General features: G+C 51.8%; 1 protein-coding gene across 1 annotated transcript; it reads left to right on the forward strand.

Annotated features, from left to right (window-relative positions):
* The first annotated feature begins 1240 nt into the window (after window positions 1–1240).
* On the forward strand, window positions 1241–21992 carry MEOX1 (mesenchyme homeobox 1). The gene is given in 5 exon segments (XM_019434904.2): window positions 1241–1326; window positions 1636–1727; window positions 1729–2158; window positions 18372–18544; window positions 20072–21992. Coding segments are annotated over 4 exon segments (765 nt in total). The 5' UTR covers window positions 1241–1326; window positions 1636–1688; the 3' UTR covers window positions 20195–21992.
* Window positions 21993–27429: the final 5437 nt, after the last annotated feature.

Raw genomic sequence — 27429 nt, forward strand, 5'->3', positions numbered from 1 at the left:
TTGTGGCAATGATCCCACCTCTTCTCCTGGCCTACGACACCCTGCCCATTCCAGAAACCACATGCCGATTTAATGAAGAATGTGTGTGCGGCCTCTGGGCTGCGGGGCTGAGACCCATGGGCCCTCCTGGCGTCTTTGGAACCGGCCAGCACACAGTTACGTCCTGATCCTGCTGCTCTGGGCCGTGGAAATATTCGGTGGGAGGGGAGCTCGGCCCGTGTGCTTGGAATGTCATCCTCCCAGAAATTATATTAACCCTCCTTAGAGACCAGCAGGGCATGGGGATTAAGTAGACCGATTGACCGGTTGAAATGGCAGTTGGCTGTCCTGTGACAGGCACCAGCCAGAAAGACCATATGATCGTTTGCCAAGGAGAACCCCTTTGGGAGGGAGAATCTCCCTGATTCCTATTTCCATGCCCTAGATTCCACAGAAGCCTTGGCCTCTGGGAGTGGGGTAGGGGAAGCAGGTGGGTGAAGGTTAGGGGGCCTAGAGAAACGTCAAGAACCTTATTCTAAAAACCTTCCCTTTGCTGTGGAGAAAAATGACTTGAAACCCTCCCCGCCCCCCCCGCCCCCCACATGCAACCTAGAGAAGATCGTAGCTAATTGGCATGTAAGTTGGGGTTAAAGAACGGAAGGAAGAATCTGATTGTTTTTTTAAGTTACTGAGAAAGTGGGAATGTCACTTTGGGCAGAGAGAAAGAATTTTTTTTTCTGGAGTGTCTTTCTCTATGCTACAGTCCCTAGTGGGCCGCTGAGACTTGAAAAAAAAAAAAGATTTCTTTTAATCCACCTTCCTTTTTGCAAGCAGCAGCAGAAGGGCCTTTAAATCAAATGCAATCAGCAAACTTGTCTCTTGCATTTATTCCCTGCTTCACTCCCTGGAATTTGGCACTTGATGGATTCTGGATCTGACTTCAGGCTTTTTCCAAATCCAAGACTTGGGGAATTTTGTTAACAGCGCAATAAAATAACTTCATAGCGTACAGGAGGCACATTAAAGAAGTTGTGTGTGTGCGCGCACTGCTCTCTCCCCTTAAAATTAAAAAAACGCAATACAGACAATGTTTCTTTAAAAGTCTCCATCTGCAAATCCCATTAGATGTGCATATAAGGTTTCTGATGATTAATAGTTGCCTGCTCGGGGTTTTGGTTGGAGGGGATCGTGTGTGTGCTGGTTAACCCCTCCCTCTCCTCTCTCATGTTTCACTTCAGAAATGTGTCACTCTCTCCCCACCGCAGGATTTAAAAGTGTGCCTCACAGCCCTGGTCCAGCCCTCAGCAGGCATTTGCTGCGGGCTCCAGGACGGGCGCTCATCAGCTGGTGCGTCTGGGCTGACACAGTGAAAATGTTTTAGTGTCATCGGCGACACATACACGTGCAGGGGACCCCACTAGGCAGGCTGGCGTGTCGGGGAGGGGCAGGAGGCCAGGAGTGAAGCCTGACATAGGTGTGCCCGCACCCAGACGCGTGGCTGGCCACATGCGTGCCTACTTGAAGGAGAGACTTCAGTTTTCGTTTTGGTTTTGGTTCCTGGGGTGAATTTTCCGTTGATCGTTCTCCCCTCTTATTTATTTATCTTTTTTTTTTTTTTTTTTTTTTTGGCATTGTTCAAAACTTGAATATAAAAAGCGTAAGAATCAAAACTTTGAAAAGACTGAGGCGCGCAGCGACAGACCCCCCAGATGGATCCCGTGGCCAGCAGCTGCATGAGGAGCCCCCACCCCCCCGGCCCCGGTCTGGGGCTGCCTTCGAAATCCCCACTCTGAAGGCAGTGGGGCCTCGGGGCTGCCCCACTACCCGCCAACACCGTTCTCCTTCCACCAGAAACCAGACTTCCCGGCGACAGCGACGGCAGCGTACCCCGACTTCTCAGCCTCCTGCCTGGCAGCCGCCCCACACAGCCTTCCCCGGGAGGAGCGCGTCTTCACTGAACAGCACCCCGCTTTCCCACAGCCCCCCGACTGGCACTTCCCTGTCTCAGAGGCCCGGCGCAGGCTCAACCCGGGCCCAGCTGGGGGCTCCAGGGACGTGGGGGCCAGCAGCCCGGGCCTGGTGGACACCACGGGAGGCCCAGGCGAGGACTACGAGGTCCTGGGGAGCACTGCCCACGAGACGGAGAAGAAGTCAACCAGACGGAAAAAGGAGAGTTCAGGTATGTGGCTGAGGAGCAGCTGAACATTCCTTTGCTTGGTTGCTTTCCCTCTCTGAGCCGAGCTGTCCTGACCAGGAATTGCAAACGATAATCTCTCATCTACGCAAAGGCAGGAGTTACCTTTGGGGTTCCTTCTACTCAGAGGTCCAGGATTCTCTGGTGATGGGGTTTGTCTCTGCGCCCCCAGCACCCCTGGACCCCGGGAAGATTATTTCAGCAAGTGAGTGAAATAAGATCCACAAAGATTGGGAGGATACGTGGGATAGTGCAGGCGGGCAAGGGCTGGAGAGGGGCTTTCCTGAATCCGGGCTGCCTCTGGCTCATGCTTCTCCCCACCATGCCCCGGGAGGCTCCAAATGGTCCCAGAGCCAAAGGGTTTGCTCGGCAGAGGAGTCAGCTGAGATGGGGGCTCGGAGGGCTAGGACGAGGCTGGGACCCTGGGATGTCAAGCAGAGCCAGGACTCTATGTCTCCAGGAGGCTAGAGGCAGAGAAGCAGGCCTGGACCAGGATGGGAGAGGCAAGGGGTAAGGAGGAGATGGGGTATCAAGATTGGGGACATACTGCCCACAAGGTATCACTCTGCCCGTGCCTGGGCCAAGAGAGCAGGTCAGCGTGTTAAGAACAAGGCTGTGCCCGTGCCTCCTGTCCCCACTGCCCGCTGTGTCCTCCTCACAGCCATCCTTGGAGCAGGGTCTGTCTGTCTGAACCTCTAGAGGACCTTCTCACGGGGCTAAACAGGGGCAGGTAGAAGAGGAGAGTGCCACCCAGTCAACAAGAGCACTCTGTGCTTTGCTTTGCGAAGCACTTTCAATGTAGCACAGACTTCCCAGAGAATCTTCTCTTCGCCATGCACTGCCCAAGGCGCCGGGGACGCAGAGATGAATGCAAAGGTCTCACACCCCAAAGGGCTCAAACTGAGAGGGAGAAGAAGCTGCCTGTCTAGCATTGGATGTGCTCTGATGGCGGGGGGCGGGGTGTGGGGTTCCGAGGTGCTGCATGAAACACCTTAGCTCTTTTGGGTCCCGCCAGTGTGTGAAGTTGGTACAGCAGGTCTGATCAGCATCTCCGTCCTATACGCGTGGAAAAGGAGAGACAGAGTTTGAGGGGAACCCTGCTAGAATGGAGTCTAGATAGTGACCCACTTAATCTGGATTTGCCCAGGACTTTTCCGGGGCTAGCATTGAAAATCCAGCATCCCAGGAAACCCCTCAATCCCGGGCAAATCTGGTAACCCTAGAACCGAGCTCAAACCCTAGACCTCAGACCCCAAAGCCCGCACCTTTCAGCAGATTTCAAACAGAATCCTCATTCGGAAATATTCACTCTCCGTGCTTAAAGAAGCCCCTCAACACGCTCACGATGGATGATAGTGACCACAGGCCTCCTGGCTGCCTGATAGGAGGGCCCTTTAAATCTCCAGCTGGTTAAATCCTGAACTATTCCTAGCCCTGGCTGGAGATGTGCCGAGATGGGGCACTTTCTGCTTCTCCTCGCCAAGGGACTCTCAGCGACTTGGCTCTGTGCCCAGTTGAAGAGCTCTCCCCTCCGTGGCGCCTGCCCGGTACCTCCCCTGCCCACATCTTCCCCCGATGCATCTAGCCACTTTTTTTTTTAAGTTTATTTATTTATTTTGAGAGAGAGCGCACATGAGCTGGGGGCGGTGGGGGGACAGAGAGAGGGGGAGAGAGAGAATCCCAAACAGGCTCCGCACTAAGAGCACGTGGAGCCTGGCGCGGAGCTGGGTCTCACGAACCTGCAAGATCATGACCTGAACCAAAATCAAGAGCCGGTGGTTAACTGATTGAGCCACCCCGGGGGAGGGGGAGGGGGAGGGGGAGGGGCGGGCAGCCGCTTTCCAGGGAACTGGGAGCCGAGGCACCAGAAGGCACAGGCAAGGGGCTGGGCTGAGGCAAAATCATTCTGTGTTTCAGCCAGACCCAAATGTGTCATCATTCCTTCGGGCGAGTGGCCTGTGGCACTGCATTAGGGAGTGAGCTCCCGTGCCAAGCAGGTGACCATCCCAAGAGCACAAGGACACCCTCCACTGAATGCCCTGCAGCTCTTCACAGGGTCAGCCTCTGGTGGGGGGGGGGGGGTTGGCGGTGCAGATTCTCATGGGCCCCGGGATCCCCGTCCATCCGGGTCCCCTCAGGAGCAGCAGCGATGGCAACAGCAGTCGGGCAGGGCACGGCAAGCTGAGTTTCATTCATTCTTAGGCTTCCCGACCCACTCTCTCTGTTCAGCTTGGGAATCTTTACAGCCCAGCTAGTTGCTTGAGTCTTTCCCTTTGGAATTGAACTGGAGGGGGCCGAGGCAGGAAAAATCAGCTTCTTAAGAGCCCGAAGAAAGGGGAAAGCAGGTGAGCAAGGTTCACAGCCAGCTCTAGGAATCTGGAATCCAGCTCACGGGAAACAAACCCGGAAAGAACCCCCATCCCACTCCACTGATCCTGAGTCACGGCTTGCATTCTCTATTTAAAATTCTGATATTTTGTTCCGCAGGGATTTTTTTTTCCACATTAAGTTTTTAAATTATTTATTTATTCTTATTTATTTTTGAGAGAGAGAACACAAGCGGGGGCAGGGGGGAGGGGTGGGGAGAGAGGGAGACACAGAATCCAAAGCAGGCTGCAGGCTCCGGGCTACGAGTTGTCAGCACAGAGCCCGACGCGGGGCTCGAACCCACGAACCGCGAGATCATGACTGACTTGAGCCAAAGTCGGACGCTTAGCCAACTGAGCCACCCAGGGGCCCCTTAACTTTGATTTTTTAAAAACGTTGCATTAAGATATTATTTCTCTTGATTACTGAGGGTTTGACACCACCCGCATTTTGCGCTGTGCGAGTGTCTCACGTGCCCTTGCTAAACTATCTCTGAAGATTAATCAACCATGGATTAGAAATGTGTTTTCCATGGGGCGCCTGGGTGGCTCAATTGGTTGAGCGTCCGACTTCAGCTCAGGTCGTGACCTCACTGTTTGTGGGTTCACGCCCCACATGGGGCTCTGTGCCGACAGCTCAGAGCCTGGAGCCTGCTTCAGATTCTGTGTCTCTGTCTCTCTCTGCCCCTTGCCTGCTCACACTCTGTCTCTCTCAAAAATAAATAAACATAAAAAAAAAAAAGAAATGTGTTTTCCAGAATTCTTCACGAGGCAGGCAGACAGGTTGCGTGACTTTGGAAAACTTCTTCATTGCTTTGAGCCTCTGTTTCCCCAGCTGCAGAATGGTATCATAACAAAAGCACCTTCCATACAGAGTCACTGTGAAGGTTAAATGCACTGATCCCTGAGGTTAGCACTGTGCCTGGCACATGAGTTCAATAAATAGCCGCTCTGAATGTTATTAGGCCCATGTTTCCAGAACCAACCTTCAGAACATAAGGGGGTCGATGGAAGTGAATATTTCAAATACACTGACTCAGAAATTGCTGAACTTGGGTATAAGACATGGGAACGTCTTGCAGTTATCCCTCGTCCCAAAATCCAGTTGTCCTCAGTTAGGAGCTTGGACCCCAGAGTTCTGCTGGGAAGGTTGGGGGGTGAGTCGTGCCTGGCGAAAGGGCCCCGTACTGGCCGGCGGAGGCGGCTCCAGTAACAGAAAGTTACTGGAAGTTTGTTTCAAGAGGAACGTTCTCTGCTCTTCCCTCTCCTTCTGCCAGTCCCAGCTGCTCCCCTATCAACCCCCACTAGAAGTGGAGCTGATTAGCTCAAATAAATGATCAGGAAAGCAGGGGTCTCTGGCTCCCACTCAGAGACCTTCTGTTGGTTCACAGCACAAAACTGATTTAGGAGACCAGTGTGATGTTGTCTTACCGCAAACACTCCCAGCCCCAGGGCCCATGGGTGTTAAAGATCCCTGCTGGCAGGGACAGCTGTGAGGCCACTGTTGTTTGCCCTCGATCTGTCGATCTGTCTTGCTACCGTGGTCGTCTTTAATTTATGGGAATGAGGGATTTCGCGGTGATTTCCTGGCGGGGTTCAAGGGAAGGTCGCGCGTGATCCGCCTGGCTGTAGGTGAATCCGATCTCCCGCCTGGGAGAGGTTCTACCCCCACCCCCACCCCCACCCCCACCATGCTGGGACTCAGCTCTGCTGGCTAGTGCTCTCACGTACTCCCCCTGCCTTCCTCAGACTCGCTTTGTCCTGTCTCCTTACTGCCTCCAGCCACATGAGTTCACTTGCCCTGCAAACGCACCCCCCTTTTTCTCCTCCCAACCTCATTTGCCTGAAGAACTTTCCCTTGCTTCAAGCATTCTCCCCGTCTCCCACTCCTCTGCCTGTTGAAACCCTTCTGATGTTAACATCCAGCTCGAAAATCACCGCCTCGAAGAATCTTTCCTCTCTTTTTTAAAAGCTACGGCTCCCCTTGTACCTAGCATCATTTCAGTGGAAGCTGTCGCTGAGAAGTTGCAGCTTTTAGTGTCCATTAGAACCGGTGCTGATTTTCTAAATATATAGCTTATAATGGCACAGAGGAGCTCTCCTGAGATTTCTTACCATGGGATGTCTTGTATTTGAAATCTCCACTTTAAAAATTATGATCAGGGGCACCTGGCTGGCTCAGTTGGTAGAGCATGTGACTCTTGATCGCAGAGGTGTGAGTTTGAGCCCCACATTGAGTATGGAGATTACCTAAAAATAAAATCTTTGAAAAAAAAAATACATACATACTATGATAAAAAAAACACATAAATAAAACTTACCATCGTGATCATTTTTCTTAAATATTTATTTTTGAGAGAGAGAGAGACAGAGTGAGAGCTGGGGAGGGGCAGACACACACACACACACACACACACACACACACACACACACGATTAGAAGCAGGCTCCAGGCTCTGAGCAGTCAGCACAGAGCCCAGCACAGAGCCCAACACAAGGCTCAAACCTATGAACCGCGAGATCATGACCTGAGCTGAAGTCGGACGCTTAACCAACTGAGCCACCCAGGCACCCCAAGACAAGTTTTTTTTAAATGTTTATTTATTTTCAAGAGGTGGTGGGGAGAGGCAGAGAGAGAGGGAGACACAGAATCGGGAGCAGGCTCCAGGCTCTGAGCTATCAGCAGAGTCTGACATGGGGCTCAAACCCACGAATGGTGAGATCATGACCTGAGCCGAAGTCGGACGCTTAACCAACTGAGCCACCCAGGCACCCCTACCATCGTGATCATTTTTTAAAATATTTTTTTAAGTTTTATTTATTTAAGCAATCCCTACACCCCATGTGGGGCTCGAACTCACAACCCCGGGATCAAGAGTTGCATGCTCCTCTGACTGAGCCAGCCAGGCGCCCCAAATCGTGATCATTTTTAAGTGTACCGCCCAGTAGTATTAAATCTATACACATTGTCCTGCAACAAATCTCTAGAACTTTTTCATCTCACAACACCGACATCCTAAATCCATTGAAAAACAACTCTCTCCTTTTCCTTCTCCCCAGGCCTGACAAATAGCATTCAACTTTCTGTTTCTGTGCCTCAAGGTGTGGGGGCGGGAGGAGGGGGTGGCCAGGGGGTGGGCTGAGGTGGGGCTGTACCATTATATTGGATGAAGAGTAAATCCGAACAGAACACGGAGTTAGTTTAGGCCAAAGTTAAACCCATTTCACTTTGCCTTTTAATACCAAGCGTTATTAAAGGCTGATCTAAAAAAAAGAGTTAGACTACTTTTGATATTTCGTGTAAGTGAAGTCACGCAGTATTTGTCTTTCTGTGACTGACTTATTTTACTTAGCACGATGTCCTCCAGCTTCATCCGTGTTGCAGCAGATAACAGGCTTTCCTTCTTTGTTAAGGCTGAATAATATCCCATTGTATGTATATACCACCTTGGCTATATCCATTCACCTGTTGATGGACAGACACTTGGGTTGCTCCCAAGTTGGCCATTATGAATAATTCCACAATGAACATTGGTGTGCAAATATCTCTTTAAAATTCTGCCTTTGAATTCTTTTGGATACATACTTTAAAGTGGAATTGCTGGATCCCACAGTAATTCCATTTTTAATTTTTTGAGGAACCTCCATACCCTTTTCCATAGCCACTGCACCATTTTCCAATCCCACCAACGGTGCACAAGAGTTCTGATTTCTCCACAACCTCACCAACACTTGTTCTTTTCTGTTTTGTTTGTTGGTTGGTTGGTTGGTTGGTTGGTTGGTTTTGGTTTGTTTGTTTGACCGTAGCCTTCCTAACATGATGAGATGATAACTCATCATGGTTTTGATGTGCATTTCCCTAATGCTTGGTGATGTTGAACATCTTTGCATATGCTTGTCGGCCCGTTGTAGATCTTCTTTGGAGAAATGTCTATTCAAGTCCTTTGCCCATTTATTAGTTGGATTGCCTGCCTTTTGCTGTTGACTTGTAGGAGTTCTTTATATATTCTGGATATTAATCCCTTATCAGTCTATGGTTTGCAAATATTTTCTCCCGCTCTGTAGCTTGCCTTTACATTCTGTTGATTGCTCCCTCCGCTGCATAGACATTTTTAAGTTTGACGTAGTCTCATTTCTCTATATTTGCTTTTGTTGCCTGTGCCTCTAGTGCTATATTCAAGAAATCATGGCCAAACCTAACGTCATGAAGATTTTTCCCCATGTTTTCTTCTAGAGGCTTCACAGTTTTAAATCTCATGTTTAGGTCTTTAAACTATTTTGAGTTAATTTTTTAATATGCTGTGAGTTAAGTAAGGGTCCAACTTCATTCTTTTGCATGTAGATATCCAGTTTTCCCCACATCGCTTATGGAAAGTCATCCTTTCCCTACCGTGTAGCCTTAGCAGCCTTGTTGAAGCTCATCTGACCATATATGTGAGGGCTGACTTCATAAGTATTCTGTTCCATCGTTTTACACGTCTGACTTTATGCCAGTGCCATACTGTTGTGATTACTGCAGATTTGTAATATGTTTTAAAAATCAGAAAGTTGTGAGGCCTCCCTCTGTTTCACTTTCTCAAGATTGTTGTGGCTGCTCAGGGTCCTTTGAGATTCCATATGAATTTTAGGATGATTTTTTTTTTCCATCTTTGCAAAAAATGCCATTGGGATTTTGCTAGGGATCGAGTAAGTGAGGCCATTGTCAATGTAAATTGTTTCCTTAATATCCCTTTCAAGATTGTTCACTGGTAGTGGATAGAAACACAGCTGATCTTTGTGTGTTGATGTTGTATCCTGCAACTCTGCTGAATTCGTTCGTTAATTCCGAGAGGTTTTCTTTATGGAATCTTTCGGGGTTTCCACGTACAAGATCGTGTCATGCGTCAACAGAGATCATTTTTACTTCTTCCTTTCCAAAATACATGCATTTTATTTCTTTCATTGTACGTTGGTTTTTGTTGTTGCTGTTGTTGTTTTGTTTTTGGTTCACAATTGAGTATGATGTTGGCTGTGGGATTTTCATATACGGCCTTTATTATATTGAGACAATCCCCTGCTGTTTGTAGTTTGGTGAGTGTCCAAGGATCCTTTACTGACCTCCCTCTCCCAAGACACAGAACATGCCTTCTTTGTACCTCCATTTCTGCATCAAACCCAGTTTGCCTTTCATCCAGAGCTACAGCATATGGCTCCCTTCTCCCTAAAACTGAGGTGTCTGGAGGGCCAGAACGATAACTGGTTTCCCTATGCAGTCTCCCTAGCACCGACTAGAACATTTACCACGGGAGGAGCTCATTCAATGTCTGGTCAATAACCTCTGTTACAGCCTGGCATCCATCCGTCTGTCCATCCATTCATTTTTCTCACCTTCTCTCTGAGAGTGGCTGTGCCACCTGGCCCCGGGGGTTTCCACCATGTGTGATGAACTCCTGTAAAATTCATCAGGACTTTTACAGTCTCGCTCAGGAAACAGTGTGCAGACAGCCGGACTTCAATCATAAAACCAGCCCAGGGTCAGGGCTAGTGCTGGGGCCAGAAAGACACAACGAACAGCCACTGGGCTGGCCACTTCTCTGCAGGAGTGCCCCACAAGGTACTCAGGTCAGCTCCCAAGTACCAGGGCCACCAAGGCTGGGAAGCAAGTAGAGCTTCTGTGGCAGAAAAATATGGTGGACTCACCACTAGGACAGTTAGGGGGGCTGCGATGGCTGGGCAGCTGGAGGGCCCAGCTGTCATACGGATGTGTGGCTGTGTTTCAGGTCTAGAGGAAAGGGCACCTTTTCTAATTTGCAGAGAAGTCTCCTGTGGACTGGCATCAGCCTTGCCAAGCACCCCTCCTGGCCTTGGTCCCTCTCCTCAGAGGCGAACGCTGGCTCCGGGGATTTAGGGGCATCTCAGTCTGCCCGGGTTGCCGTAACAAAACACCATACGCTGGTCGGCTTACACAGCAGACGCTTATTTTCTCATAGCTCTGGAGACTAGAAGCCAAAGATCAAGATGGCAGCAGGTTTGTTTCCTCGGGAGGCTTCTTTGCTTGGCTTACAAATGGCCGTCTTTTTGCCATGGTTTCACGTGGTCTTTTCTCTGTGTGTGGGCATCCTTGGTGTCTCTCTCTGTGTCCTAATCTCCTCTACTTACAAAGACACCAGTCGGATTGGATCAGGGTCCACCCTAATGGCTTCATTCTAACTTAATCATCTCTTTGAAGACACTATCTCCAAATACAGTCCCATTTTGAGGCCCTGGGAGTTAGGACTTCAACATATGGGGGAGGAGGGGGCAATTCAGCCCATAAACAGGAGGTGTAAAAACAAGGGCAAGGTTCTAGCTGTGGCACCAAGGCTCCACTTAAGTGAAAGCAGCATCTCAGGGGTGCATGACCTCAGAACTTTCTTAGCCCCGGGTCCTGTTGGCCACTGGAGCTTTTCCACTCAGAGCATTGTTTCTGGCTACAAAAAGATCCTTACATTCTTATCTTACACCTACAAGGAAAGACACTTTTAGGAATGAATCTTTATATTTATTTTAAGGTTTATTTATTTATCTTAAAAGAGCGCGAGTTGAGGAGGGGCAGAGTGAGAGAGAGAGAGAGAGAGGGAGAGAGAGAATCCCAAGCAGGCTCTGCGCCGTGAGCCTGACACAGGGCTTGAACTCGCAAAACCGTGAGATCATGACCTGAGCCGAAACCAAGAGATGGACTCCACCGACTGAGCCACCCAGGTGCCCCACGAATGAATCTTTGAAGAAGTGGGCTGTTTGACACAGGAAGAAGGAAATGAGGTGATAATGGAATGAACGGACAACCTCAGTGTCACTTGGGTCGCAGAGTACCATGCCGGGTGATGTCACGTCCGTGCCCACCCTCCGTGCTGGGCTGCAGCCTAGTAAAGAGGGTGGGGGGAGGGGCTCGGGGGGCTAATGTCAAGTGCACTGACAGGGCAGAGCTGGACGCAGTCCCAGATCCTCAGCTTCCCGTCTGTATGAGCTCCGGCGAGTGCTAGACCCCACCGAGTCCCAGCCTCCTCTGAAAAATGAGGATCACGGGTCTACCTCGCAAGGTTGCTGTGGGACAAGATGAGATCGTAGATGTAAAGACACAGCCAGCACTTGGTAACCCTTCAATCCATTGTTTCCAAGCCCACAAATGAGCAACCCTTCTCTTTTCAAAGTCTTCCCCGACCCTGGCTGCATCCCAGGTCACCTGTGCTCAAAACCTGGCAAGGCAGGGACCCGAGGTCAGAGGGAGCCTTTGAAGCCCGTCACCAGCTGGCTCTGCCTTGTCTCTGAGGGCTCGTTGGTCCAGGGTCACTGCAGTGCTGGGCAGGGTGTGGCTTGAGGGGCACGCAACGGCTGCAGCCCCCCTCATTCCAACTCCAACTCCAGACCCCCCCCCCCCCCCACAGCGAGGAAGAAGCCTTAGGAGCCAGAGCGGCCAGTGTGGAAGGAGAGACAGGTACTCCACATCCCGCCTGGTGAAAGCTCCTGCCCCCCACAGTCAGGCAGAGATCAGGGCCCAGATCAGGACTCGAGGCCTTGGCCATTGTCTGAACTCAGAGGCATCAGCACAAACCCTGTGCCTGAGTCCCCTCGGGCCCCAGCCAGATACGGTCTGGAAGTTCTGCAGAAAGTCAGTATCCACCAAAGCAGCACAATTCTGACCAGCATCTAACACAAAAGGGTCCGAAGAGCTCACGGGCTGTAAGAAGGTCAGCGAGGAGCAAACTCAGGCCTGCCCACCGTCCTGCCAGGCCAGGGGCTCAGGAGTCCCGCCCTACTCACCTATTTCTCTGGCTTGAATAAGTCAGGACATCTGGGCCCAGGGGGGCGGGGACGATTCCAGAAGCAAAACAGTTCTTCCTTCCCCTGCCGACCCCCCTGAAGCAGCGCCTGTCCCCCAGTGCCCTTTCTGCCCCCTGAGCTGGGCTTCCCTGGCCTCCGGCCAGGATTCCTCCCCCGCCCCCTCCCCAGCCTTTTCTATTTCATGGTGTCCCTGTGTTCCTTGAGCACAGTGGTGGAGGGACAGTGTGAGCAGTGGGGTCTGGTCCTGAAGCCCACACTTCCTTTGGTGACAGCTGAGGGCTACATCTGGAACTTATAAACACAAACAAAGCCCAGAGCCGCCCGTGCCTCCCCCCCGCCCATCTCAGAGGCTTGCTGCTGCTCCCGGCCCTCATTTCCACGGCCCCCCTTCCCCTTCACCTCTGTGCTCCCTTATTCCACGGCCATCTACACTCCCATCTCATCGCCCGTCGATTCCCCTCTCCCTCACCACCGCATACCCCCACTGCCCCACCCCACCCGGGTCCTTCAGCAAGGACTATAGCACCAGGCATTTCCATTCCAGAACAATCTGCTTCTCTCCCAGGAAACATACTTTGAATTCCCCCCACCTACTCCTGGGCTCCTCAAAGAGGCTGTGAACCCTCCCCATGTCTTTTGGAGCACCCATAGGAGAGGGAAAGGGCCCGGACCTGGAGGTGGGTGGAGCTCACGGGGGCCCAGTGAGACAGGCAGGCCAATCCCAGGAAGCCAAGGACGTCCTGGGACACAAAAGTGCACCTCGTCTTGGGCTGGCTCCATCTGGGTCCAGTCTACTTTGATGCACTTTGACTCCTCCCGAAATTGAAAGTATCAGAACTAACAAGGACGTCAAAGGCCCGCACTGTGACAGCCCAGGAAGCCACATTTGCCATTTTCAGAGGGTTTGCCAAGGTTTCGCCTGCTGACAGCATGCCCCAGGTGTCTCCTCCCTTTCTCCTCCCTGGGGAGTCTCAGGGAATCAGACATGGACGCACAACGGACATGTCCCTGGAGTGAGCACAGTCTCTTTGCTCACCGTCCCCCCTGCACAATGCGACATATTGGCCGTAGCCCCAGACTGGTACCAGGGCAATTCCACCAAGCCTTTCAGTCTCTGGGTCTTCATTTCTTCATCGGTTCAATGGGCTGGTGTGTACCTTACCTGCCCTACAGAATAATTAAGAGGACACGACAGGAAGGAGCCCAAGATGTGGAAGAGCTTCCTGTCGAGGGAATCTGGGTTTGAGGTCTAGCCCTGCCGCTAACTAGCTGTGTCTTAGGCCCTCTCTCACCTACTCTAGGCTCCCCTGTAAATGGAAAGGTGACTGGAGATAGCTCTAAGCCTCTTCCAGTGCTACTGTTCTATGATGCTGCAGTAAATGTGAAAGCCCCAAAGATGTTTATCTCTGGGGAAAAGAGACCCATTGTCAACGGCAAAGTTGTTATTTGAATGCAGAGCCTGTGGCTTTCTATCGTCTTGGACAGAAATTTATGGAAAATGGCCATGACAACTGGGGAGTAGGGATACAGGCCTCCAAAAAGGCATGTTCCCCAGCGTCTGTCTGAACTTCCTTGTAGCTCCGATAAAGCTGTCTGCTAACTTTAGGAAGGCCTGCCAAAACTGACAGCTATTTATGAAATAATTTGCCTTGGATGGTGGAAAAGCTCACGGTGGAAACCACAATCACACATACATCCTGTTTGCATTTCTCCGGGCACGACCGTTCCATCGTGGCCCCACTGGCTGGCTGGGAGGGTGGTGCAGGGGCCGGGCAGGGCGGGCCGCTCCTCCTGAGCCACAGAGGCAGGCCGGCGGAGCACCAGCCCATCCCTCTGCAGTCCTGGAAAACGCACCCCTGCCCTGGAAAGAGAAGCAGGACCAGGACGGCTGGGGTGTGATTCTGATCGATGCTTTAGTTACTGTGCCTGGAATCATTCACTTCCCCTCCTGCCACCCCCCACCCCCACCTCCACCGCAAGGCTGACATAATGGTGGCCAGAGACACAGATCCAAGCAGAGATGCAGAGACATAGTGGAGAAGGGAAAACAGCTAAAAGGCCAGACGTTAAAAAGGCATCGCTTCCACACAGCTCTGGAGACGGGGTACCTTGACAAGTCTCATCTCTAACCTCCACCGTGACTCACGTCTGGAATTTCGTCTCCGGGAGAACCTCTTCTCTTCTCGTGGTTCTTTCGGACGGAGCCTTACGGCACACCCAGCGCCGTGCTAGGGGTTAACACGCGTTACCCGTGGCATTTTACCCCTGCTGATTGCCGTGGATGTAGATATGCTTTTTTCGCAAAGGAAGGCAGTTCAGAGAACTTAAGAGAGTTGCCCCAGGTCAGAGAGCCTTCTTTAGAGCCTGCTAAGGCCCAGATTCTCCAAGGAGAGAATCTGAATCTCCCATTCAGCTCCGGGAGGGGAGCTTTGCACACCAGAGGGAGGTAGAGGTTCCCTGGCACGGCCCTGACCTTTGTGCTGAGGACCTTGGGAAGACCAAGGACGGCCTTGGAACAGAGCAGAGAGCATGACTTCGGATCTGACTGAAGGGAGGAACTAGGGGCCCAGACAAGAATATTTGAAACTGGAGGGGCCTCAAGTTCAAGGCCAGGGGTTCTCAACAGAAGAGAGAGTAGGGAGACAAGAAGGGGATGCCAGGCTGCATACTGGGGAAGGACCCTGACACCAGCTCCTCAGGGGCGCGAAGACCCAGCCCAGCCCCATGCTCTTACGCATGGGGAAACTGAGGCCCAGGGTGGGAAGGAGGCCCCCCAACAAAGGTGTACTCGCCTGGGGTCAAACTATCCTGAGGGCAGTGTGCATGTGAACTGTGCACAGGAGGGAGCTGGCAGACCGAACACCCCGAGCCAGAAATGGCTCAGGGTTTGTCCTCATCCTTCTTTTTCGATCTTGATGAAAATGGTGAACAAAGCAGAACTTCCACTTCTGTCCCCCGTACTTCAGGCCCTTCTGTCATTTCTAACAGTGATGAAAGGTCTTCTTCCCCATTCACGGAATGGCTCGCTCACTCCCCGGCTCCGGCTTCTCTGCCCCATTACTGTTTCCCAGGCTGAGGCCCAGTGCCTAAATCAGGACAATAAGAGGAGAGGGGAGGTGGGCAGAGAGAGGTCCAAGAACCAGTCCAAGACCAACACAGAGGGGTCCTCTCCCTACCTCCCCTCCTCTCTCTTGGGTCTCCTGGGAGGATTATGTGCAGGACTGGGCAGGGGCGGGGGCAGGGGCTGTTTTCTGGGGATTCCATAGGAACCCGGGCGCACCTGTGCGGGCCCAGAAGAAGGGGAGTGTAGGTGTGGGCATCCATCCGGGACACGGCCTCCAGGAGCCCTGGATGTGGAGACAGGCGGAGCTGCGAGTCCAGATCAAGCCGTGCCAGATGGATGATGGAAGACCGAGGCCAGCGTTGACCACCACACCTCTAGTCAAAGGGATCTGGGTCCCAGTCTCGGTTCTGCACTCCCCCCTCCCCCAAAACACTGCTGGGCACACTGGGCAAGTGCCTGGGCCTCTCCGAGGCCACTTCCTCCTCAGTACACTGAGTAGGATTTAGCAAATGTTTAGCAAATACTGTGCCAGGTACAGGAGCATGTGGGAAAAAGCAGTCTCTGGCGGGGAAAAAGAGAACCCTGTTAATCAAATTTTCACAAATTTCACACGACAGTGCTAAAGGGGATAATAATGCTCCTGGGGGTGTTTTGTGGAACGGATTAAATGCATCTGACGACACAGAAGCCTTCAAGAAACCACAGCCCCTCAGATGGCATCTCGGGGAGCCGAAGAATTGGAAGAATACTTTTTTCTTTGTCATGCACTTTAAAGTCTCCAAAGCAGTTTCCACACACAGGAGCTGGTCCAGGCTTTCCAATAACCCTGGGAGGTAGGTGCTTTATTTCTGGAGGAGGCAACTGAAGCCCAGAGAGGTTAAGTGACTTCCTCAAAGGCCCCAGCAAGGAGACCAAGGACTCAACCTTGGCACGTGAGTCGGCCGCGTGGTTTTACACTCACTCATTGTGACAGGGAAGAGCTGGGAACCACTGTGAGCTGTGGGTCAGGCGGGGATGGGAAAAGGCCGGCCAGGATGTGCTCCGGAAAGGCTGTCTCCCCCCGCCCCCCACCCGCGGCCGGAGGCTGCCAAGGCCTTCCTTCGGACTGCCTGGGATCCCCGGTCCCCGGTCCCCGGGGCTGCGCGTCCTTCCCCGCCCCCCCCCCCCCCCACCCGGCCCACGTTCCGGCTTCCGGAGGGGTCTGGGCCAGCCTTCTCCAGAGCCAGGGAGATCCTGGTGGGGGGGGGGGGGGAGCGGTGCGCTCCTCCGTCTTCTCTGTTCCTGCAGGGGCGCCCGGATCGCTTTCACGGTGCGCCCCTCACCGCGTCGGGAGCCGCCACCCCGGCCCCTCTCCCTGGCTCCTGGGCGGCGGGACCGGGACGTGGGGGTGGAGGGACTGGAACCCGAAACACGGACTGATGGAAAGCAAGAGAAGGAACTGCCGGGAACGACACCCAAGGCCGAAGTTCCAGAATGGAATGGGGTTGACGAGGGGTCTCCACCTCCCCACCTGTTTGCAATGTAGCTGCTTGGTGGGGAGTGTGCACGGCTTCCCTGCCCTCCCCCACCCTGCCTAAAAGCCCTCCCCCCAACACCCGCCCGACACACACACACACACACAGGGATGCGGTCGTGGAACGAGGTGGGGGCGCAGTTTTCAATAACGCACCTGACTCTGAGCCTAGGCCTCCTGGTCTGTGAAAGGACAATGAAACGAAAAGACTTCTAAATTTTAGAGCCCTGCAGGCAAAGTGGGTCCTGTAGCCATTCGCGGGACAGTGGCACGCGTGGGTACCTGTGCCGGTGTCTGGGTCTCCTTCCGGCCCCACCACCAAAGTGAAGGTAGACACGCCTCTCACCTTGCTCAGGAGAGAACATACAGTCCCTGTCGTTCGTACCGCACTCTACAGTTTGTAAATCCTCCCTACAAGGATCTTACTTCAACAGTATGTGAGTCAAACTGCCTGGGTTTGAGTTCGGCCTCTGCCACTGCCCGGCTGGATGAACTTGCACAGCTTGCTCACCTTCTCTGTGCTTAGTTTTGTGGTCCATACGTTGGGGCTAATACAAGAACGCACCTGGCTGAATTATCGTGAGGATTGAGTGGCTGACACGTGTAAGGGGCTTGCTCCCGCCACCACTGTTGGCAGTTACGATTGAGGCCCTGCTGTGTCTAACTCAGAGCCCAGAACTTTCCAGACCCGGCCCCTCCCGGGATCAAAGGGGGAAAGGAGCTTAAGGCAGCACACTTCTCAATTTCCGTGGGCGCACAACTCCCCTGGGGATCTTGCTAAAATGTGATTCTGATTCAGCAGGTGGTGGGTAGGGCCTGAGATCCTGCAAGTCTGCCAACTTCCTGGCCCTGCGGCAGCCGCCGTGGCATCCTTCGAGAAGTGTGGTCTTAGAGCCGTGGTTTGTAAACTTGACCTTAAGTCAGATTCACCTTGAAGTCTTGGTAGGGGCCGCTGGGCCCTACCCCCCCCCCCAACTTTCCGATTCAGTAGGTCTGGGATGAGACCTGAAGATAATGCATTTCCGATCGTTCCCAGGTGATGGTAAGGCCGCTGAGGGCAGAGAGCCTTTATTTTAGAACCTCTTGCCCCACAAGCTTCTGGCCACTGCTAAAGCCAAGCGGTTGGGGATGGGGAGGATGGGCTGGATAGTAGAAATCATTAAACAGGGTGCCTGGGTGGCTCAGTTGGTTAAGCGTCTGACTTTGGCTCAGGTCATGATCTCATGCTTGGTGGGTTTGAGAGCTTGGAGCCCGCTTCGGATTCTGTGTCTCCCTGTCTCTCTGCCCCTCTCCTGCTCGCGCTCTTTCTCCATCTCTCAAAAGATAAATGTTAAAAAAAAATTTTTTTTAATAAATAAGAAAGACAAGGTAAAGATGTCCTGACTCTTAAGGATAGAAGGGAACAGAGGAGACCTCAGCGGCTCACATCTTCCTCTTTGGGATGCTTTCTTCCCAGACAACCCAGAGAGCCGAGGGAAGCCTGATGGCAGCAGCAAGGCTCGAAAGGAGAGGACAGCCTTCACCAAGGAGCAGCTTCGGGAGCTTGAGGCCGAGTTTGCTCACCATAACTACCTGACCCGGCTCCGGAGATACGAGATCGCTGTGAACCTGGACCTCTCGGAGCGGCAGGTGCAGCCCAGGGGCCCCTCCTCCTCCTCCGGTCGTCCCTTCTTTCCTCTGCTCTCTCACCCCCCCACATCCCCCCACGTCCCCCCACACCTCTCCTTTTTCTCCTCTCTGCCCAGTGCAGTGGTTCTCAACTGTGGCTCTTACCTGAGAATTACCCGCAGAGATCTGAATAACATTGATGTCTGGGCTTCACCCCTAGAGATTGTTTTCATTGGTCTGGGACATCGGAGTTTTTCAAAGGTCTTCTAGATGGTTCTCACAGGCAGTCAGGGCTGGAACCTCTTATCTGGTTATTCCCAAAGTGTGCGTTGAAATCGTCTAGGCCCTTGCTTAAAATGCAGACTCTAAGGGGTGCCTGGCTGGCTCAGCCCAAAGAGCATGTGACTCTTGATCTTGGGGTCGTGAGTTCAAGCCCCATGTTGGGTGCAGAGATTACTTTAAAAATCAAATTAACAACTCAAGGGTCACCTGGGTGGCTCTGTCGGTTAAGCGTCTGACTCTTGGTGTCGGCTCAGGTCACAATCTCATGGTTTGTGAGATTAAGCCCCACACCAAGCCCTGCATTGAGCCATGCGTCGGGCTCTGCACTAAAAGCGTGGAGCCTGCTTGGGATTCTCTCTCTCTCCCTCTCTCTCTGCCTCTCCCCCAACCGCTCTCTCTCTCTCAAAATAAATAAACATTAAACAAAATTTAAAAAGTAAAAAAAAAAAAAATAAAAGGCAGATTTTGTAACTCTGGAGAGCCATTTTGCAGTAATAATAAAGTGGGACCAGGAATCTGCATTTCTAATAAGTTCTTTAGCTGGTTCCTGGGCACACCCTAAAAAAAACTTCCTACGCCTTTCATTCCGGGCTTTCCCTCAGAGCATTCCATCCACACCCGTACTCTAACATGGCGTAAAGTCTTATAATAATAATATTTGATAGCAACTTTCAGTTGATGAAGGGCTCTGCTGGAGTGCTAGGTTTAGAAAACTAAGATCAGGTCCTGTCTCTACCACTTTCTAGCCCTGTGACCTCTGGGATGTGTCTCCTAACCTCTCCAGGTCTCCATCTGTAAAACAGGGTCGTGACCACACCCTGCAGGCAGTGCTGAAACTCAGATGAGGGAGTAAGCAGCCTGGAGCTATCTAAACTGACTAGTGCTTCGTAAATGTGCCTGGGGACGAAGGTGGTAATCCTCTTCTCCCAGAGCCTTGGGTAACAGAAGCGGGAAGGAGGAAGAAGGCATGTTGCCACAGGAGGGGCGGGGCATGTGAAAGGGGGTGGGGCCAATGCCGAGTGCCTTTTAGACCCTGTCCCCAGACTGTCAGGCTTTCTTTGTCAAGAGACACAAGACAGGCATCTGGACAGATTGATGTGTCCTCCCTGTCGTGTCAGTTCCTGGTGCCTCTGGAGGAGTGGGGCAGGGCAAGCAGAGGTTCAAGTTGGGGGTCCCAGGAACTACGACCTGCTGGCTCGAGCATCCATACGGGGAGGTAGTGGCACCTGCCTTGAAGTGACCAGGTGCCTTTGCTTCCTCTGCCAGGTCAAAGTGTGGTTCCAGAACCGAAGGATGAAGTGGAAACGTGTGAAAGGGGGTCAGCCTATCTCCCCCAGTGGGCAGGACCCAGAGGATGGGGACTCTGCCGCCTCTCCAAGCTCAGAGTGAGAGTCTCTGTGGAGGAACAAAAGACTGAGGACTGAGCCCCCTCCCCAACTACCCTCACCCCAACCCCACCTTCACCTTCTCCCACCCACCCCAGGGCCACCTCTCCACGTCTTGCAGTGACTCTTAAACGTGAAGCTGTCCAGCATTCCTGGAAGCCTTGAAGTTTCCCAGAAAGTTCTATCCAGTTTTGCTCTGCCCCAAGCCCTTGGCTTCCCACATTTCTTGCGGAATCCTACAGCAGCCTGATTGGACTGAACCCGAGCGAATCTGGGGAACAGCTCTGGGCGCACCGTTGCTCAGGGTGTCTCGGCTGCTGCCCACACCTCCTGCTCCCACCTTCCTCCTACCCCAGCCAGACCTCCTCTCCAGGTCTGGACACCACCTGATCTGCTGGGAAAGGAGCCCTGGGACCAACTAGTGACCTGTGAAAGCAAATGTTCCAAAAGAAAGGAAACGACTAGGACACACGCACCCCCTGGACCACCCTTCCTTTCTGGGTTCCATATCTGAGGCTTTGGGGGCCTTCGGTTACCCCCAAACCCCAGGGAGAGTCAGTGTGAGGAGGGTTGAGGACAGAAACTCAGTCCTTGTCTCCCAAATCTGTTGTCTGAGTGGCCAAGTTTATGACTGTCAGAAAACTGTCAGAAAAACAGGCTGGTGTAAGCGGTCCCCGCACCAGCCCGTGCGTGCTGACTTGACTGGGTGGCTGAGAACGGACCCAGGACAACACTTCTTCAGAGTCCATTCAGGGATGCGGCTGGGACTGTTGAGCATCTAGCTACTCCTTTTCAATCCACAGTTTTTGGATTGAAAACCTACGCAGACGCTCACATTATTGAGTCGAGGGCTGGAAAGTGTCCCCTGTGTTCTGAGGATGAAGAGATCACTCTAGGGCCAGTGAGTGAGGACCTAGAAATGTGGATCCTTGGAGCGGAAGTATCCTGTGCTTTCAAAGGATGCTGTCTGCAAACAGGGACAGAAAAACAATCCCTCTTTCTCCATGGGATACATCGGAGCCCTTCTGATGTGTTCCACAATTGCTGTCATTATGGGAGGAGCTGCTAAGTTTATGTACGTGGACCGCCCAGATCTTCTGGGGTGACCCTCCGGGGACTGATGGCCAAACAGCCTGGGGCGACTGGAGCCTTCGAGAGAGACCTCGGCCTGCCTCGTACGCTGCCTCCCAACACCAGCTGGTGTCGCAGAGGGAGGTCAGCAAGAGTTTGGAGCTCTTGTGTGTAGATTTAATCACTCACATGTAAAAAGAACCCCACCTCCCCATCCCGCGAGGACAGACGCTGGGGAAAATGATCGCCAAATGAGATGGCTGGTTAGAGCATGTGTAATTTTTTTCTAAAGCATATTTCATATATTTTCTTAAGATGACATCAAGTTAACTGTGCAAGGTTAATTCACTTAGTAAGAAAACTCTTGGAGAAATAAAATCAATAAAAAAGCAACGTTCCCGGGCCTTTTTCCCTGCAGAGCCACGCTCTCTCTAGGTGCAACCCTGTGATGCCCATGTGAGGATCACCCAGACAATGTCTAGAAACAAAGAAAAAGGGGAAGAAAGAAAGCACTGAGAATCAAGGTGCCCCCCTTTAGGGTCTTCAAAATGTGGGGGTGCAAATGTAATCGTTGTAGCAAAGAATGTTCTTCCACAAGATGCAACCACATCGTCTCCGTGTCCCCTTGTAAAATTTTAGCTGTCCGTGTCCCTAACCTATGGCTTATAAAATCATTGAAGTTCTGTAAACAAAAGATGGGTTCTTTTGTTAATAAAGGAATCTTGACCATACACTAAGCCCCCCTCACTTTTTTTAACATTTACTTATTTATTTTGAGAGAGAGAGAGAGAGCGTGAGTGGGCGAGAGACAGAGAGAGAGGAGAGAGAGAATCCCAAGCAGGCTCTGCACTGTCAGCTCACGCACCGAGAGATCACGACCTGAGCCGAGATCAAGTGTAGGACACTTAACCAGCTGAGCCGCCCAGGTGCCCCAAGCACCCCTGACTTTTAAATTCAGAGTCTGGAAGTTTTTGTTTTCCGGGGTAAAACGATGCACACCAATAGTAATACAAATGCCACAAGAAGCAATGGTCGCCATCCTCTGTCTTTTTTAATTAAAAAAAGATTAGTTTCACCGAGATGTCAACAATGCACAAAGTAAGACTGGCTACAGAGAGGGGGGGGAGGGCGCCAAGAGAGGAGACCAGGCCAGGATTCAGTCTTGAGTCAGTCTGGGCCCAACGTGGGCATTGACCAGAAATGACATCATCAGGAGCTGGCAGAGGAAAGCAGACCAAAATCAAGATGCCAAAGAAAAGGTTCAGGCTCAAAGACAAGCAAAACAGACATCCTTGGGCACTCCAGCGCCTCCCCCCCCCAACTCTACTCCAGGGGCTCCAGAGGATATCAGCCTCTCCTGTTTTTCCTGGTCTCTCCAGAATGTGCCTTCTCTGTCTCCCATGCAGACCCCTTTCTCAGTTCTTTTGCCCCCACTGCTGGTTCCCAAGCTTTGCTCCTTCTGCCCACTGCCTTCCTCACTCTTCACGCTCTGCCCAGATGGTCCCATCGGCCTACATTTTTTTTACCAAGGTAAAATATACGCAATATAAAATTTTAACCATTTTTAAGCATACGGTTCTGTGTCATTAAGTACCGTCCCGTTGTACAATCATTGTCACTATCCCTCTCTAGAACTTTTTCATCTGCCCAAACTGAAACTCTGTGCCCACTAGAAAAGAGCTCCCCTTCCCTCCTCCTTTCCACCCACCTACATTTATACAGTGTTTACTCTGTGCTCTGTTGGGCACTGTTCTAAGTGCTTTATGTAACAATCCTAAGAGATAGTACCAGTCCTCCTGTTTTACTGATGAGGTAACGAAAGCAGGGAGAAGTTGAGTAAACCGCCAAGGTTTTATAGCTGTTGGTGGTTGCGGGAGAGCGTATGATGGGCCCAATTATTTTCTCCCTTCTCCACTAGGGGAATATGGCTCTCTGATCATGGCCACATGCTGTACCTCCCATGGGAAGAGTGTATTTCCCCACTTCATTGACCTCAGGCTTTCCGTGTGGCTGACTTTGGCCAACAGAATGTGAGCAGAGGGGCTGGGTGCCCGGGCTAAGCAGAAGTTTTAGAGTCGCTGTGTGTCTCTGCCATTGCTTTTTTCCCTCCGCACAAGGCTGGGTTGAGGGTTCCACCATGAGCCTGGGTTCCGGAATGAGAAAGATGTGGAACAAAGCCAAAGTCGACCCACAACTTTCATATGCGTCAGCGAGGATTTACAAGTTTATTGTAAGCCATTAAGACGTGGGGATCATTTGTCACTGCTGCACGACCTTGTGAAAACTGACCACCAGTGATGAAGCTGGGATCTCAATCCAGGCATTCTGGCACCGGGCCAACACGCCTCTACTGGGATCTGGGAGCTTACGTTTTCATATTCTACTCTCTATAGCTTATACCACCTGGGTGACTACAGGTTTCTCCAACTCAAAATATTTAAGGGAAAATCTCCATTTCCCTGATTTCTGTACTCAGTATTCTGTATTCTAAATCTTCTGTTTTAGTTAGTGACACCACAACCTACCCATTCACTCATGCTAGAGACCTGGGACACCTTGTTAATACCGCCCTGCTTTGAGGAGTCAATTACCAGTTCTTGCTCATTTCACTTCCTGTGTAGGTAGGTACTCCTCATTCCCAGGGTGCCTTCTTCCCACCACCCCTGCCTTTGTCCAGGCTGTCAACAATGTGAATGAAAGCCTCCAGTAGCTCTCCCTCCTTCTGATCTGAGACTCCTCAAAGTCCATCCCCTAAAACAATCTCTCTCTCTCTCACACACACACACACACACACACACACACACAATCTAACTTTGTCACCCGGATTTTAAACCCATCAATGACACACCATCACCTACGAAGTAAAGTTCAAAACCCTTCACAGGCCTCCAAGGCTCCCATGCTCTGGCCCCTGCCTCCCTTTACCACCTCATCCTACCACCCCTGCCACAACACCAAACCTCTCACCCTTCTGTATGCACACACTAGCTCTGCGTGTCATTTCCCTCCTACCTTCCTTTGCCCATTCCCTTCCCAAGGACTTAGGCATCCAGGAGCCCTTAAAGAGGCAATTGGAAAGGAACACAGAGCAAGTGTTAATGTGTAAACATGGCCCAACTAATTTTCAACCTCAGGCAGCAACATTAACCAATTTCTAAAATCAGTAGGAAAAAAGGTCTCTTTCAATGCGAGAATTTAAATTTCCGCCATCAACACGGTTAAGAAGTCTGTTGAGGAGAGTCTTACAGAGGAACTAAAGGTGGATGCACACATCAATCAAGGGTTTGCTGATTTCTTTGGAACGCTCCCTGCTCTCCTCCCACGGTTCAGCATCGGCATTTGAATGACCAGCGAACAGTAGCTGGGACCGGCTGCTCCTCAAGTGAGTAAAAATCCTCTGCTTTGTCTTGGGTGCAAAGCTGTGCAAGAGAAGCAAGGCCACCCACCGGCGACTCCCTGACGTGAACCAGTGACTGTGACAGAGATGGCGGCTTGGTAGGAATCCTAACGGCCAAGAATTCCCGTACAGTAACTTTTCAGTAATGGGTTTCTTCAACCTTGAGCGAGCATCGAGGACGGGTGAGCTGGTGTGTGGCTGCCCTTCAGAGAGAGGCAGAGAGAAAGCGGGAGGGGGAGCAAGTAGGGGATCCATTTCCAAGTGAAAGGAGCCTCGGCTGGGCTCAGGGCCTCAGATATCTGCCCTGGGATGGACGCATGCATGGCTCTTCCGTTCAACAAAAAGAATGGGGGTCAGGCAGGGATCCACTCTTTCCTATCTGTACCCCTAAAGCACTACACTTCCAGCAACCAGAAGAGCTCACAGTGGGTGGCTTCCCTTCTTTCCATTGAGTGGACATATTTTCCATCGAAAGCTGTATATTCTCAACCAGGCGGTGGCACCTGGGCCAGCTAATCCCTTACAATTGCCAACACAGCAATTGCCAATTGTGACCTCTCTTGGCCACCGCAGCACAGGGCTGTCACTATGTTCCTTCTCTCACTGCTTGTACCCTCCCATTCCCTTTGCTGTAAACCCTGAATAGACCCCTTCAAAGATACCTTGACACCCTTCTCCATACCCTCTCCACACCCTTCTCTACTGTCACATCATGCCTGGTCACCACCACCCTTTTATCTCTGTCTTCCCACCTGTGTTTGTTCCTTTATGGCTATTGCCATGATTTATAATTCTTGTGTTTGGTGTTTGCTTATTCATTTGTAGTCTGGTTTCCAAGCTGGAGGGAGGAAAAGGGGGTGTGTTTCTCTTCTAGCGGCTAGCATGATGCCCAGCACATAATAAATGCTCAATAGATAGTTATTGTACGGATGGACAGGTGAGTGCATGGATGGGTGAGTGGATGGATGGATGGATGGATGGATGGATTGATGGACAGATGGGTGGATGGATGGATGGATGGATGGACAGATGGGTGGATGGATGGATGGATGGGTGGATGGACAGATGGGTGGATGGATGGATGGATGGATGGACAGATGGGTGGATGGATGGATGGATGGGTGGATGGATAGATGAGGGATTGTTAAATTAGTGGTATCACCTGGCTCCTTAGCTCACAAGTGCCCACTGCTGGCCACACAGCCCACGTAGAGGAAGCTGTGGCCCAGAAGTGGGTTAGACTGGCTGGACGGATGCAATCCAGGCTTTCTGAGACCACCAAGTCCAGCATGTCATGCCAAAAGAGGGACACTGGACACCCACCCTGCTTCTGTGGCCCCACAGAACTATCTCTGATTCTAGCCAGAGGACCAAGATTCTCTGTCACTCACTCCCTCACTCCTAGCCCTGAGCCCTGTCTGAAGTCTAAATGAACTTCTCCTCTTTAACCTGCAATTGGCATCCCGGCCTGGCCTCTGACAACAGCAAGTTCAGAGCCATGCCCGATAAGAGCCCGGTGAGCAGTTCACGCTCATTTCTGAGGGTGATGCCTAATAGCTTGAAGGTGACATCAGGGTCGGGACTAATATCCGATTGAACAGAAAGAGACATGACCTAACTCGTCTCTCACCGTGGGCCTGGCTGCAAGAGCTTCTCTTTCTTTATTAATTTCCTAACCGGAGCTGCTGGCTCAGGACTCCAGCCTGTCCCCAGAGCTGGGGCCCATGACTGGGCTTAACTCCAGTGTTATTGGGAAGGGAGCAGGCTCAGCTGGGTCTGGGAGCCCCCGTGAAGAGCCGTGCTCATCTTGGCCAGAGCCCTCTGGTCGGATTTCTCTACCATCCAGCAGATTTACCACGCTTTGAGAGAAGCCACTAGGGCAAATTCAAAGTCTATAAAGAATCCCTCATGGCCTAGAAGAAAACGTGCTGCGGCCTTCCATCAGGCCGCAGGCTTTCCCCAGTGCCTATAAAGGATGGTTTTATTTGTGTTTTGAAAAGTGATTTAAAACCAGTTTTCCAGGAACACAAATCCTGTCTCAAGCACCCGCGCACCTGGCTAGAAAGCAGCAGGCCTGCGTCTGAGCTGGCCGCCGGCCCGGTGGGACCACGTTCTCTTCACATTGTTTTCCTTTAATATTCTCTGCCTTGCTGGAGGAGGAGTCCCTCCCTCCTTATCACCTTCCCTCCTCCCCCTCCCCCTCCCCCCAATCCCCCCTCCACCCCACCCCACGGGCCTCTGAGACTGACAGACTGCAGTTCCCACACAGGCTCTGCTGTGTGGCTTTCATCAAGTCACTTAACTTCTCTGAGCCTAGTTTTCTCATCCTAGTGGCCTGCAGAAGTTGTGGGGCCGGAAAACACTTGCTGAAAAATGCTTCTATAAAACAGAGATCGTATTTTACTCACAGGTTGGTGGGGGGATTAGCTTCATTCATCCACTGCATGAAAACATTTCTTGCGTGTTCCGTCCTGGGCATGGTGAGTGGAGACAAGCAGCCTGTCCCCAGGACAATGGTGTCAGGACCACAACGTGTTTAGCACAGGGCCTGGTTCAGAGTGGGCCCTCAGTAAAGTTCTCTCTCTCTCTCTCTCTCTCTCTCTCTCCTCCTCTCTCACACACACACACAACCACATTCTAGACAGTTTTCTTCTCCTTCTACAGGGAAGCTGTAACCTAGCGACAACGAAAGTACCAAGTAGGGAGGAGGAGGTCTGCTCTCTTACTTGTTTGCTGTGTGGCTTGAAGCAAGCCATTCACCCTCTCTGGGC

Source organism: Panthera pardus, unplaced genomic scaffold (genome assembly GCF_024362965.1).
Source record: "Panthera pardus isolate Hobbes unplaced genomic scaffold, ASM2436296v1 HiC_scaffold_3, whole genome shotgun sequence".
In the NCBI taxonomy this organism is placed as follows: domain Eukaryota; kingdom Metazoa; phylum Chordata; class Mammalia; order Carnivora; family Felidae; genus Panthera; species Panthera pardus.